Genomic DNA, 16,226 nt, shown 5'->3' with positions numbered 1-16,226 from the left:
GAAGAGACTGTAGAGAGTGATGGTAACTCTGGTGAACTGGAGATCCCCTGCCCTGTTCATAGCTGTCATGCATGATGGGAATCCTGTTTTTTAATATGTTGACAGCTAATTCAGTCTTCTAGAAGTACTATGTAGGCCACACACAACATGTCTGTGGCCTGAATTTGGCCCATGGGCTCCTGATTGGGGCCTTAACTATTCAGTAAGTTTGTCTTCTGTGAAGATCATCTTCTGACGCAGTTGTACAGGTGGAAGGGTCAGAGAGAAAGGCACTGTTGGGCCAGCCAGCCTGATCAGCAGAATCAGACCTCTCCTGGTGATAGCATAGCTATATCATTATATCACTTCCATTTTGTAAATTGAGTTTGGCAATTTATAGATGTTTGAGCACTTTAATATAACAGGTATCCAAGAAAGCAGTTGTCTCTGTGGTGTATTATTTTCAATTTTATTTTATTTTATTTTTTTTAAGATTTTATTTATTTATTTGACAGAGAGAGATCACAAGTAGACGGAGAGGCAGGCAGAGAGAGAGAGAGAGGGAAGCAGGCCTCCTGCTGAGCAGAGAGCCCGATGTGGGACTCGATCCCAGGACCCTGAGATCATGACCTGAGCCGAAGGCAGCGGCTTAACCCACTGAGCCACCCAGGCGCCTTATTTTCAATTTTAAATAGCATTTAAACAGTTATAAAAATAAAGCATTCATTGTGAATACTATAAGAAAGGCCTAAAAACAAATATTAACCTATCTGTTACCCTAATTCCAGATAAAGAAAAATATTTTGGTGTATTTCCTTCTAATCCTTTATAAAAATTGGGTGTTTATGCATATATCCTTTCCCTCGAAGTTAGAATAATACTATATGTCTTGCCTTCTTTAATGTTATCAGCATTTTCTTGTGTCATTAATATTCTTCAAAAATGTTGACTTTTAGTGTTCTAGGAGCCCTGTGTTGTAACATGACTTGTGATAGGGGTATTCTGCTAGTGAGTGAAATGCTGATAGCATCCACAGGAGGACTTGTAAGGAAGTACCCCTTTGCCTTCCCTTCTCCCTGGCTGCATTATACCTTTGCTGTCATCCTGGTGTGTCTTTCTGCACACTCTAAAATTCTGTAAATTAAACTTGGAAGCTCTCCTCTTGCCACTGACTTTTGGTTCATGGTCTTATTTTTTTTTTAATAACATCTTTATTGAGAAAATTTGCATACCATAAAATTCACTATCTTGAAGTATTTAATTTTTAAGGATTGATTTATTTTGGAGAGCAAGGTGCATGTACATGCAAGAGAGGGAGCAAGAGTGTGTGAGCACATGAGCAGGGGGAGGGGCAGAGGGAGAGGGAGAGAGAATCCTAAACAGACTCTTGACTGAGCAGGAAGCCAGGGCTTGATTTCATGGCCCTGAGATCATGACCTGAGCTGAAATCCAGCTGGACATTCAACTAAGCTAGCAAGGTACCCCTTGAAGTGTGCAATTTAGTGGTTTTTAGTTTATTCACAGACTTGTGCAACCATCACCAATGTGTAAGTTTAGAACATTTTCATCACCACTAGAAGAAACCCCATATTCATCAATAATCACTTCCATGTCCCCCAACCCTCCCATCCCTGGACAACCACTAACCTACTTTCTGTTTCTCTAGATTCGTCATTTCTGACATTTCATATACCTAGAATCATGAAATATATGGCATTTGTGATTGACTTCTTTCATTTAGCATACTGTTTTCAAGTTTCACCAGTGTTTTAGCATTTATCAGTACTTCGTTTCTTTTTTATGGCTGAAGTAATAATTGGTGTGAAACTGCTGAGTCATATAGTAATTCTGTATTTAACTCCTTGAGGAATTCTCAAAGTATTTTCCAGTGGCTGCCCCCATGTTACATTCCCACCAGCAGTGTATAAGGGTTTCAGTTTCTCCACATCCTCACCAGTACCTTTTAAAATTATTATTATTATAGCCATCCTACTGGTGTGTAGTAGTATGTCATTGTGATTTTGATTTGCCTTTTCTAAAGACTGATGATGTTGAACATCTTATGCTTATTGTCCGTTTGTGTATCTTTGGGGCCATGTCTATTTAGATATTTTGCCCTTTTAGAAATTGGATTGTTTGTGTTTTTATTGTTGTGTTGTAAGAGTTCTTTATACATTCTGTCTGTTAGTTCCTTATCAGATATATGACTTGCAAATATTTTCTCTCATTATGCGGGCTGTCTTTTCACTTTCTTGGTGATATCCTTTGAATCACAAAAGTGTTTAATTGTGATGAAGTCCAGTTTATTTTCATTTCTTTTGTTACTTGTGCTTTGGGTGTCATAGCAATGATTTTATTTTATTTTATTATTTTAAAGATTTTATTTGTTTGACAGAGAGAGACATAGCCAGAAAGGGAACACAAGCAGGGGGAGTGGGAGAGGGAGAAGCAGGCTTCCTGTGGAGCAGAGAGCCCAATACAGGGCTCCATCCCAGCACCCTGGGATCATGACCTGAGCAGAAGGCAGATGCTTAACGACTGAGCCACCCAGGTGCCCCAGTGATTTTATTTTTAGTACAATAAGTGAATTGGGATTTATAAGTGTTACACTATTAGCCATTGATTTGAAATGATGATCTCTGTACTTGAGATTTGGATTTTTATGTCACTTTGCAACTTCCAAACTATTTTGTTCACTTTTAGACTTATGTCACTTCTAGTATATTTCTTTAGTGTGTAATATCACTTATGTTTTGCAGGGTGTCGTCCCAACTGCTCAGCGGGCTGCCATCGTTGTGGGCGTAGAGCTACCGGTCTATGATATTACAAAGAAGCACTTAATCTTGTCAGGGGTGATGGGAGACACAATTTTAACTCACTTTGTGTAAGTGTGATGTATTGTACTTATTCCGTATTTCCATTATTTTGAGCACAAAAGGAATCTTTCACTGAAGTCCTTATATAGAATCAATAATGGGTGCAGATGGTCTAAATACCTCTTTCTTATCACCAGAACTTGAAAGTCTTCCAGTACTTGTATAGGGATCCCAGATGCTATGGGTTCTTTGGTACTTGGTAGCAGTGTCTATTACAACTATATCAGATGTCTATAGGATTTGCGTTTGTTCATATATAGTCTCTATATCTAAACTTATCTGTTGTTTGCTTTGGTTAATTTTGGATCAGAAAGCAAATTTTTCTCAATGAGAATCAGAAAAAAGTGAAAATTTATAGGGCCAGTGAAACAAAACCATAGTTTGGGGCTTTAAACTGTTGCTAATCTCATCCTACATTCTCTTCATCTTACAACTTTTGTGACACTTTACTGCTCAAATGCATTTGGTGTATGATGCTATGGTATGAAAACTTTATATAACTAATAGGTGATGTGTGGTACTTTCTGCTTAGGGATCTTGCTAGACTTAAAAGTTGCCCCCCCCCCAAAAGGCTGAGTTTTGGATTAAAAAGTGAAGAGGATAACTTTTTTTTAAAGATTTTATTTATTTATTTGAGAGACAGAGATCACAGGTAGGCTGAGAGGCAGGCAGAGAGAGAGGGGGAAGCAGGTTCCCTGCAGAGCAGAGAGCCTGATGCGGGGCTCGATCCCAGGACCCCGAGATCATGACCCCAGCCGAAGGCAGAGGCTTTAACCCACTGAGCCATCCAGGTGCCCCCAAGGATAACTTTTTTTAAAAAAGATTTATCTATTCATTCTAGAGAAAGAGAGTGAATGAGTGAGTGAGTGAGAGGAGGGGCAGATGGAGAGAATCACCAAGCAGACTCCCTGTGGTGCATGGAGCCCAGGGGCTTGATTCCACAGCCCATAAGATCATGACCTGAGCCAAAACCAAGAGTCAGAAGCTCAACCAGTTGAGCCACCCTGGTGCCCCTAACTTTTTTTTTTTTAAAGATTTTCTTTTAAGATTTTAAGTAAATATGGGGCTCAAACTTACTGCCTGGAGATCAAGAGTTGCATAATCTACTTGACTGAGCCAGCCAGGCATCCTGTGGAGCTAACTTTTGAGTGATGTTTCTCTCTCCTTTTTTTTTTTTAATATATAACATATATTATTTGTTTCAGGGGTACAGGTCTGTGATTCATCAGTCTTACACAATTCACAGCTTGAGTGATATTTCTTTAGAAAATATTTCTTTTTAGATTGTAATGAAAGGGCAAGTGCTAGGTTTTATCTGATGAGTCTGACTCATTGTACATTTATGCATTTATGTTTGGCTTAATTTCTGTTTAGTCATGGTTGGAAGTGAGGCAGTCTATCTAAAAGTTTTCCCCTTTAGTTCCAGCTTTACATGTGGGTTGGCTGGGGCTCTGGCTTCCAATCCAGTTGATGTGGTTCGAACTCGCATGATGAACCAGAGAGCAATCGTGGGACATGTGGACCTCTACAAGGGTACTTTGGATGGAATTTTAAAGGTATGAACACTGTAGACTTAGTTTGCATTTTTTTTAAAGATTTTATTTATTTATTTGACAGAGATCACAAGTAGGCAGAGAGGCAGGCAGAGAGAGAGGAAGGGAAGCAGGCTCCCTGCTGAGCAGAGAGCCGGATGCGGGACTCGATCCCAGGACCCTGAGATCATGACCTGAGCCGAAGGCAGTGGCTGAACCCACTGAGCCACCCAGGCGCCCTTAGTTTGCATTTTTAATTTTCTTTGATGTCTCAGACATTCAGTCCTTATTCTTAGTTGCTATGTATACTTTTGAAGATGGAAGAATCATTATGTATATTAAATTTTTTAAATTTTTAAATATTATTTTTATTAGTATATAATGTATTATTTGCCCTAGGGGTACAGGTGTGTGAATCATCAGGGCTTACACATTTCACAGCACTCAACCATAGCACATACCTTCCCCATCATTATGTATATTTTTAATAGCCTCTCAGAGTAAATTCCAGGGAGAAAAGCTATCTCCTTGGCAATCTGCTGATACATATTGATCCTTCATATTATTATTCCAGTTTGAATGCTTGAGACTACACGATAATTTTATTGATAGCACCATGTAGAATTACTGATAGAAGGGACTTAAAATGTCCTGCATTTGCCTGCTTCAGACAAGATGGAAACCTTGTAATAGAAAATCCGGTACTCAGTTTCAGTTTAGTATTGTGCTGTTGTTTACACTTTGCCTTTGAAAAGTTTCTGCTGTTATGTTTGTAGGAAGCCAAGTATCATAAATGTATTATGTAATCCCTGGTGATCATCCTACAAAAAGCAAATTTGCGGCTAAAATACGACATTTCCGTATGGTTTCTCTGCTGCTGTCAGTTCAGTTTAACAACCATTTATTGTCTACCAGGCACCATTTTAGTAGATACAGGTGTACTGCAGGTGTACAAACACATAACTAACACAGCTTGGTAAGTGATAAACTCAAGGACCTATGGGAGGGAATTTTAGTCTAATTTGGAAGTTTAGGATAGGCTCCCTGTAGGTGGTGGCATCTTGAATAATAGTAACTCATGTCCATTGAATGCTTTACTGTATATCAGATACTGTCCTAGTGAGACTTACATATATTCACTTACTTAATCCTCACGGTTACTTGATGAGGTAGATCCTGAAGCCCTAACCTGCCCAAGGTTTCACAGTAGTGGGATTTCTACTCAGCCCATTTGGCTTCAAACCAACATTTTTAACATCTATACTATACTGCTTTTCTCATGTTAATGGTTAAGGGTTAATTAGGTTATAAAGGATATTGAATGCTATGCTGAGGTGCTTGGGCTTTTTTCTTTTTACTTGATGAGCTATTGAAAGATTTTAATCAAGTCAGATTTGTATTTTAGATCACTTTGGCTTTGTAGAGACTGGATCTGAGACCGTGGTTCTCAGTCTTCCATGCACAATTGGAATCATAGTTCCGTGTCTACCTTTTAGACCAATGAACTCAGAACTTCTGGGGGTAGGACCTAGGTTGAAAGTATTTTTAGTATTTTTGAAAGTATTTTTAGTATTTTTGAAAGTATTTTTAAAAACTCCTCAGGTGATTGTAGTGTTGACCTAAGGTGGAAAGTCATTAATCTAAGGGGATAAGCCTGGAGCAGTGGTTCTTAAGACATTAATATACAACCTAATTACCTGGAGGGATTTTTAAAATGCAGATGGCTGGCTGGGACCCTTCACCAGAGGCCCCATCACCAGATTCTGATTCAGTAGGTCTGGAGTAGGACCTGAGAATTTGCATTTTGAACCAGTTTGCAGGAAATACTGATGCTGCTAATCTGGGAACTACACTTTGAGAAACACTGACTTAGAGACAGGGAAGTCGATTAAAGGGTTTTTATAGTAATCTAAATTAGAGCCAATGAAGCCTGAATTTGAACATTATAGTGGGGATACAGAAAGTGGGATAGAGTTGAGAATAATTTAGTTGATAAAGTCAATAGGATTCGATTGACTGGGTGTAGAGGAGTGTGGGAGTAAGGAGGTGTCAGAGATAACTTCACTTTTTTTTTTGTTTGTTTTCGTGAGCATGTGGTGATACTTGTTGACAGAGGCATCATGGGAAGAGGAGCAGATTTTTTGGTAGACAGTACAGTTTTGGACACTTAGTTCGAAGGGCATGAGGAACACCCAATGGATCTATTTGGATATCTTGGTCTTAACTCGGGGAAGATTTTGGGGATATAGATAAGAGCCTGGGGAATCAGTAGTGTACTGATATTACCTACCTGTGTAGGGGAAGACCGAGGAGAAAAGGTAGAGGAGCTCCTAACTGTTTTGCCTTTCTAGCACACTAGAGTATTATGAACTCTTATTAATAGTGATTCACAGAGGAAGTGATTCTTAGACTCTGGGGAGTAGAGTTTGGTAAAAGCCTCTCTTTAATATTTCTGCCATGCTTATCCTTCCACTTGACAATTGGTGGCATAGGGAGAAAGTTAGGGTCAAGGAAATAACTCTGGGGAATACCAGTTGCTAAGGGCTTGGCAGGTAGGGAACCTAGGAAAGACACAGAAAGATAACCATCAAAAGATAATGAGGAAACTTGGAAGTCATGGAAGTTAAGGGAGTAATGAGTTTCAAGAAGAGATGAGTACTTATTTAATGCCAACTGGAACAGAGAGATCCAGTATAAGGACTACAGAATATCTGTTGGATTTAATATGTTCTAGAGGAGGTTGTTGGGTTGATGTTTGCAAAAGCTAGATCGCATTGAAGAGTGTGTTTAATTATTCATTGAATACAAAAATGTTTAAGTCATATGTGCCAAGTGCTGTTCAATTTGGGTGAACAAAAAGTTTCAGCCTTCATGACACTTCTCATAGAGACAGATAAACACATAGGAATGAAGGGTAAGTAGACAAGTGTAAAATACTCTTTTAGGAAGGTTGGTTAAGAATAGATATAAGGCAATAATAGAGTAATAGGTAGCATTTAGTGAATGCTTATTATGTGCCACACACTGTGGTATATCCTCTAACTCACAGCAACCCTATGGAGTAGATATGTTTTCCGTTTTTACAAACAAGCAGAGTGGCTAAATATTTGCCCAAGATTACATACCTAATAAGTGGTAGATCTGGGACTTAAACCAGAGTCTGTCTGATTCCAAAGTTTATACTATAACCACCATGTTGTGTTGTACTGACAGAAACATATTTTAATATTGGCATTGGCCTTTGCTTATATTTACTCGCTCATTCACTTACTTGCTGTTAAAATTCTTTATAATGACTGCTTGATATTGTCATTATATAATCACATCATGCTTTATTTTTTCATCAGTAAGAGTCCCAGAGCACTAGTGAATGGAGTTATACATTCATCTCTGACATAGAAACAAACAGCAGCAAATCTTACCCTGTCACCTCTATCTTAAAACCCTTGAATGGCCTCTGGTTGACTCAAGGCTCTATATGATTTGGCCCATTTTTCCTTCTACAGCTTTATTGTTGCTACCTTTGTTTACATTCCAGATGGCTTGTACAATTTCTACTGGTAGACTTTCTTTCATTCCTAAGTTTGCATCCATGCCGCATACTTTGTTAGATGCCTCCACCCTAGCCTAAATATCCTTTTCACTTGGCTAGCTCCTATTCATTCTTCAGATCAGATTACTTTTTCATAAAGGCTTTCCCTGACTGTTGAACTAGGTTATGTGTACATAGTTTCTTGTACTTGCTCTGTCAACATTTATTATATTTTAAGACATCTTTTTTGAGAACTAATTTACATATCATAAAATTTACCTATGCAAAGTGGCTTTTGGTATATTCACAGATATGTGTGACCATCATCATCACAGTTTATTTTAGAACATTTTCATGAATTCAAAAAGAAACCTTGTACCCTTTAGGTATCACCCCCCTTTCCCTCCCTCCCAGTCCTAAGATACCACTAATCTACTTTCTATCTTTGTAGGTTTGCCTATTTTGGATGTCTCATATAACTGGAATCATAGGATATGTGACCTTTTTGACTGGCTCCTTTCACTTACTATGTTTCAAGGTTCATTCACATTGTAGTGTTTATCATTGTGTTTTTCCTTTTTATGCCTCCTCCATTGTATGATTATATCACATTTATTTATACTTGTTACATTTTATTGTAATTGCTTTTAATGTCTGTCTGTCCCCTAGACAATAAGTTCCATGAAGGCAGGGCTGTGTGCATCTTAATCACTTTATCCCCAGCAAATTATTTATTGAATGGATACATAACTTTACGAAGTAGTCTGTTATCTCTGTTATCTACAGAATTTCTTGTTTGTTTTCACACAACTGCCTGAAGCCCAAAAGTGGACCCCCCATCCTAATTAGAATAAAGGAGTTGGTCACTGTTTTGGAGCATTTTAAAGATTCGTATGGCTCATGGGAGTGCTAGAGATCCTCACTGTGTTTGTATGTTCATTTACTCAACAAATACTCATTTAGGTATTTATTGGAAATTTTCTTGTGGTAGACAGTGTTAGGTGGTAGGGATATAATGGTGAACAAGACAAACGTAGTTCCTCTTGTCCTGGGGACCATATTCTAGTTGAGGGAGATAGACAATAAACACACAAATGATAATTTCAGGAAGAAGTAAATGCTATGAAGACATTAACAGAGCATGACACAGTGACTTGGTAATGACGGTAGGGAACTTCTTCAGCTAGGCTAGCCAGGAAAAGGCGGGGAGGAGGTGACATTTGAGCAGAGGTCTGAATGATGAGAAGAAGGTGGCCACATGAAAATCAGAGAGAGAAACATTTCATAAAGAGGGAACAGGTACAAAGGCCCTGAGTTGGGAATGAACTGGATATATTCAAGGGTTAAAAAAAGAAGGGTGGTGTGGCTGAGTGTGGTAAATGAAAGAGAGAGTAGCAGGAAATGAAACTGGAGAGACTGGCAGAGGCTGAATCGTATAGGATCCTACAGGTCATCGAAGAAAATGTACAATTAGAATGAAATCCACAGGGAAGCCATTGGAGAGCATCAGGCAGGAAAGTGACACTATTTATAATTCAATATATAAATTAATTATATTTATTATATTGGATTGTATCTCTAAGGTCCCTTGCCATTTTAGTAGTCTAATTCTAGGTTATCTTCATCTGGGCTTTATTTTGACTGAATTTGACAACTTCCAATGTTAATTTTGGTCTAAGACCTTCAGCATTTGCTGGTAATCCATTGGGGGGAGGCATATTACCACTCTGTTTCTATAAAAAGTGCCCTTATTCTCTTACTGTTGGCTCAAGAAAGTGGTTAATAAAGATGATTATCTTGAGTATTCTTAATCTATAGGATGATATAGGGAATATTTATAAGTTTGGATTCTCATATTATTGTCTTATCCAAATATATTGATTTCTTAGTATAGTGGTGGATTTTACTTCACCAGTGGAAGGGCAGAATGACATGTTCAATGACGTAGTACCTAACATATGGGAGTTACTTAATAGGTATTTCAAAATTGTCTGTCCACTAAATAGGAACTGTTTCTGTTGGCTGAATTCAGCACAAACCACCAGTTTATGACCTTTGGTGTGCATAATTTGTCATTTAATTTTAACAACCACTCAGTGGGTATGTGTAGGGCTTCCCACTGTATAAAACAGGAAACCTAAAGTCAAAGCAACTTGCATTGTTCCTCGTGTAATCCTGAAAGCATTTACATGAGGTGGTCCATGTTTCGGATGAAACCGAAGGATAGTGACTTGCCCACCTCCCTATTCCCTTACTCTACTTCCATTTTCCTACTAGCAGTTATCATTTCTGAATATAATATACATCAATCTGTGTATTTATTTGTCAGCTCTGCTGGAGTGTGCACTCCATGAGGTCAGGGGCTGTATAAGTTCTCTCTTCCTGTATAACATATCACTCCAAAAGTTGGTGCCTTAAAATAATAAACACTTATTATTTTGCAGTTCCGTGGGTCAGGAATTCAGAAGCAACCTAGCTCAGTGATTTCAGCTTAGATTCTCTCATGAGATGGTAGTCAGATGTCAAGCTAGGGCTGCAGCCATCTGAAGCTGGGATATCTGCTTCAGAGATCCCATGTGGCTATTAGCAGGAAGCCTTATTTTTTCACCATTTGGGCCTCTCCTCATGGCTTTCTCTACTGTGAACAATTCAAGAGAGAAAAAGAAGCAGAAGGCTTTTTGATATGAAACATCTTTTTTACAACACAACATGGAGGTGACAGACTACTGCTATATTCTCTTGGTGACACAGACCTCTCTTGGGATGTTGTGGGAGGGGTAACACAAGGGTGTGAATAACTGGTGGTGGCTTCCATTGGGGTCATCTTGGAGGCTGGCTACCACAGGTACTTCTCTGGTTTACTATAATTAATAATAATAATACTAGTAATAATATTGCTATAATGATAGCAAACCAGAGAAGAGAATATAGTAAACATCAAGAAAGAGGACCTTGTATTTGGAAGGTGCTTAAATATTTGTTGAACAAGTAGGTAGATTTAGAGTATATATGAATTCAAAATGTATGTCTTTAGGAAAACAGCATTCATGGAGCTATAAGTTGTTGGAGAGGGACATGGAAAAGGAATACTAAAATAAAAGTCATTGTCAGATGTAAATAGGGGAATTCACTCTACTTTTTATTATATCCCTCAGATGTGGAAACATGAGGGATTTTTTGCACTCTATAAAGGATTTTGGCCAAACTGGCTTCGACTTGGACCCTGGAACATCATTGTATCCTTTTAGAATATGAGAATGACAGCAGATGCTTCAAGCTCCCAGGTAAATTTGATTATTGACACCTTTAGTCAAGTGAGAAACTCAAGCTTTCTAATTGTGACCATTGAGGATGGAACTAAGTAGAGAAAGGACTTTCAGCTGGAGTCCAGTACAAACCAAGTCAGCAGAAAAGATGTACCAAAATTTCCTCTTTAAAACAAAACACATACAACCAAATCTGGAAGGGGGTTAAGGTTTTGGAAGCCCTGTTGGGATTTTCCCAAGGAAAGTACATGCTGAGGTGGTCTGTATTTCCTACTCCTAAATATGGGACCAAAATAACTGGGGAAATAATAAGACAGAAAACACAGAGTGAAGGAATCCAAGCCAGTAGGGCTCTTTACTCATGTGTGGATCTCCTTTCTGTGGCTGTGTTTGAGTGCCTCTTCTGTGCAGAGAGATGAATTGCATATTGTGTGTAGTTTGTGTGTATAGTGGTGAGTATTGCAGGGTTGAAAAGTAGTTCCTTGCTGTTGTGGAGACTATAGGTTGAGGGAGATAGTATCTCTTCTCTCTCCTTGGGATTGATCTAATCACCTAAAGTCTGTAACAATTACTCTTAGCATTGAATTATATGTTGCCATTAATGTTCTTCGGGGTGGTGGTGGTGGTGGTGATGTGTGTGTATGTTTGTGTTTGTGTGTGTGGCCTGTTTGCCCCTGAAGATGATAAGTATGTTAGTTTTAATCTGTTTTTATTGCTACATGCTAAATCATAATTGGGACATGGTAGAAACTCAGTACATTCTTGATTTGCCAGGTATTGTTTTTAAAAAGACTTAAGCAAGTGCAACTCAAAAGAGCACAGACTAAATACCTCAATGTAAGAGAATGTAATATACAATTTTAGAACTTAGTTAGGTTTTCATTATCAACCCAGTGATCTTCCATGACTTACTCTTCAGTTTTTTATTACATACGAGCAGCTCAAGAGGCTTCAGATCTAAGGACTGAATTAAATGTGAGCCAAGCCCTGCCAGCCTTTCTACTCTTTTCCCTTTTTCCGTGTTCTAATGTATTTTGACAAGGTTGTGTTTACTGAACCACTGGTCTCCCAGGAACCTCCTGGCGGAAGAACTATAGGATGGTTCAGAATTGTTCATGTGTTTGTTTTACCATGTTAACTTTTCCCTGAGAGGAAGTGTTAACATTGACACTCTGGCCCCAGATTGGTATCTTCTGTGAAGATGGATACTGATGGATGACATTCACCATGGCCTTCGTTTCAAATGTTGGTTAAATGTAGTTGGTTAGCCCCAGACTTGGGCTGTAGCAGAAGGCATAGGCCAGGGCAGTTACTGCTGTGTATGTTTCACACCTCGGTTCTCATTAAAGTATTTATTGGCAGAATCACTTTGGCTTTGTTTTCATTTACTTCTTTCTCTTTTGCCAGCTATCTAAGTTACATTCTCCAGAAATTGTTAAAGGTTACTATGAAATTGAGTCTGGACTCTTTAAGCGCATTTATGGGCATAGACAAAGTCCATCATGTTTTCCCACTGTCACTTGTTGTAATGCTACTTACTTATAAACATTTGGTAAATGGTTCTTTTCTAAGCATGAATAAAGTGGCTCATTTAGAAGTTCCTACAGATAAAGTGTAAAAAGAGGCTTAAAATAGAACCTTATCTGCAAGGTTCTATTTTTCTTATAGGCAAAAAGTTTTGGCTACTTTCTTGTACTAGAACAGTGCCTAGCACATTGTATGCATTCAAATATTTGTGAATGGAACTAGATGGTATTGGTTATTATGCTAAATGAAATAAGTCAGTCAAAGACAATTATCATATGATCTCACTCATATGTGGAATTTAAGAAACACAACAGAGGGTCATAGGGGAAGGGAGGGGAAAAGGTGAAATCATAGAGGGAGAGAAACCATAATAAACTCTTAATCATAGGAAACATACTCATAGGTAGAATATAAGAAATGCAGAGGACCATAGGGTAAGAGGGGAGAAAACTGAATAGGAAGTCATCAGAGAGGGAGACAAGCCATGAGAGACTCTTAACTCTAGGAAACAAACTGAGGGTTGTTGGAGGGGAGGTGGGTAGGGAATAGGGTAATTGGGTGATGGGCATTAAGGAGGGTATGTGATAGGATGAGCACTGGGTGTTACATGCAACTGATAAATTACTGAACACTACATCTGAGTCTAATGTACTATATGTTGGCTAACTGAATTTAAATAAAAAATTTTTAAAAATTTTCAAAATCATAGGAAACAGTGTTGCTGTAGGGGAGGGCTGCTGGATGGGGTAGCTGGGTAGTGGACATTGGGGAGGACGTTGTGAGTGCTGGGTATTATATAAGACTGCTGGATCGCTGAACTCTACCTCTGAAACTGGTAATGCACTGTATGTTAATTGAATTTAAATTAAAAAATTAAAAAGCATTTGTGGAATGACTAGTTTAGCTCTTCATCTTTATCCATTCATTGATTTGTTCAACAAACATTTATTGTGTGTCTATTATGTCCTAGATGCTGGGAATATAAAAGTAAGTTAAGAGATAGTCTTTGTTTTCAAGCTTGCATTATAGGAGGAGAAAGAGATATGTAAGTAGATAATTCTAGGAGCTACTAAGTACTATGTGAAAGATGAACGAAGTGCTGGAAACAGAGAAGGGAGCAGCCAGTTACCTAGAGGATTGGCCTAAGGCTTCATAGCAGAGATGACATTTGAGGTAAATAGATGTTTCCATGTGGATAAGGCAGGGAAGGACATTTCAGGTGGGGAAATAGGGGAAAGTTCAGTGTAGCTGTAGGGCAGTGGTTTTCAAATACTGCATGAGGCAGAATCTTCTGGAGATCTTGTGAAAATGTAGATTTTTACATTCCATTGCCTGAGATCCTAACCTTATTTGGTGCAAAGGCATTTGTTTTCATCACAAGTACTTGATACAGGTAGTCTTTGGACTACACTTTGGGAACTTGTACAGAACTGTGGGCTGGCATGAAATGAAACACGAATAGTGTGACCAAAAGGGTCAAATTACGAGGGATCTTTATATGCACTAGTAAAGAGTTTGACTTTTTTTATCCTGGAGTTCAGAGATAGGCAAAAGTTTAAAATAGGGGAATAATATAACCAACCTTTAATTTTTAGGAAGATAACCCTATTGTGGAGGGTAGCCTAGAGGGGAGCAGCCCAAAAAAGGTTAAGACCCACTGAAATTACTCCTTTTTATGTACAGATAGATAAAATATGGTCCACAAAAATGAAGACAATTTGTCCTAAGTCACATAACTGGATTGTTATCAATCCAGATTGAGACTAGCGCAGAGTTCTCACATTTCTTCTCTGTCTCATTCTACCACTCCACAGTGCTTTCTTAACTGTCAGTCTAAAACTACCTTTTTAAAAATAATTTTAATAGACTTTATTTTTAAGAGAAGTCTCAGGTTCACAGCAAAATTGTGTGGAAGGTACAGAGATTTCCTGTGTACCCTTAACCTTATATAATGCACAGCTTCCCCCCATTGAAATTCATCACCAGAGTGATTCATTTATTACAGTTAGTGAATCTACAATGCATATTATTATCACCCCAAAACCATCATGTACATTAGGATTCACTCTTGGGGTTGTGCATTCTGTGGGTTTTGACAAACGTATGACATATTTCCACCATTTTAGTATCCTACAGAATCATTTCACTGCCCAAAAAGTCTTCTGTGCTCTGCCTATTCATCCTTCCCTCTCCCCTAACCCCTGTGGTCCACAGATCCTTTTATTATCTCTATGCTTTTGCCTTTTCCAGAGTGTCATACAGTTGGTATGTAGCCTTTTCAGATTGGCTTTTTCACTCAGTAGTATGCACTTAAGTTCTTGTCTTTTCATGCCATGTCTTTTCATGGCTTGATAGTTCATTTTCTTTTTCTTTTCTTTTGGAGGTACCACAGTGTATTTATCCATTTACCTACTAAAACATGTCTTGGTTGCTTCCAAGTTTTGGCAATTATGAACAAAGCTGCTATAAATAAATATTCATGTGCAAGTTTTTGTGTGGATACAAGTTTCAGTCATTTGGGTAAAAATCAAGGAGTACAATTGCCGGATGGTATTATAAGAGTAAGTTTAATTTTGTAAGAAACTGCCAAACTGTCTTCCAATAGTAGCTGTATTATTTTGCATTCCCACCAACAGTGAACGAGAGTTCCTCTTTCTCCACATCCTTGCCAGCTTTTGGTGGTGTCAGTGTTTTTGATTTTGACCATTTTTTATAGGTGTGTAGTGGTATCTCATTGTTGTTATTTTTTCCTCTGTCAGTTGTCACTTTAAAAAGTTTTTAACTTTAATTTCAGGAGAGTTGACATATAGTGTTATATTAGTTTTGGGCGTACAATACAACAATTCAACAATTCTATACATTACTCATTACTCATATGATAAGTGTACTCTTACTCCCCATCACCTAATCCACCCATTCCCCCACCTCCCCTCTGGTAACCATCAGAGAACCAGTTTGTTCTCTGTAGTTAAGAGTCAGTTCCTTGGTTTGTCTCTTTCTTTGTTTTTTCTTTTGTTCATTTGTTTAGTTTCTTAAATTTCACATATGAGTGGAATCATATGGTGTTTGTCTTTCTCTGACTGACTTATTTTCCTTGGCATTATACTTTCTAGCTCCGTCCATGTTGTTGCAAATGGCAAAATTTCATTCTTTTTTATGGCTGAATAATATTCCATTGTGTATATATACTTTTTAAGACTACCGTACTAGTCAGATACTCTACTCATTCCTGAATAGATGAGTAAAAAGGAAGCCATTTTTTCACAAGGGTATAGACTGAAAGGTAGTTTCTTAAAGGATTTATATGTATTGGAAATTGGTTTTCTATTTACCTCAGCTTAAATGTTATTCCTTTGGGAAAACCTTACATTGATTTTCTCTCTACCAATCTAAATAACTTTCTTCTTTATAATTTCTTATATCACATATTTATAACTACATACTATTATTTGTGTGATGATTTAATATCAGCATCTCCCATTAGTCTATAAGCTCCATTAAAATAGGGATACTT

The 16,226-nt window shown here is 38.0% G+C and overlaps 1 protein-coding gene across 3 annotated transcripts in view; it reads left to right on the top strand.

Moving 5' to 3' along the window:
- Positions 1-12,543, top strand: part of SLC25A14 (solute carrier family 25 member 14) — a 32,488-nt gene extending 19,945 nt beyond the window's left edge. For all 3 annotated transcript variants that reach the window (XM_047716589.1, XM_047716588.1, XM_047716590.1), the window contains exons 8-11: positions 2,739-2,863; positions 4,276-4,411; positions 11,075-11,155; positions 12,105-12,543. In XM_047716589.1, the coding sequence (XP_047572545.1) occupies positions 2,739-2,863; positions 4,276-4,411; positions 11,075-11,155; positions 12,105-12,146 (384 nt within the window). In that variant the 3' untranslated portion in view covers positions 12,147-12,543. The remainder of the gene's footprint in view (positions 1-2,738; positions 2,864-4,275; positions 4,412-11,074; positions 11,156-12,104) is intronic.
- Positions 12,544-16,226: the final 3,683 nt, after the last annotated feature.

Source organism: Lutra lutra, chromosome X (assembly GCF_902655055.1).
Source record: "Lutra lutra chromosome X, mLutLut1.2, whole genome shotgun sequence".
In the NCBI taxonomy this organism is placed as follows: Eukaryota; Metazoa; Chordata; class Mammalia; order Carnivora; family Mustelidae; genus Lutra; species Lutra lutra.
This window is presented reverse-complemented; position numbering and strand designations above follow the sequence as displayed.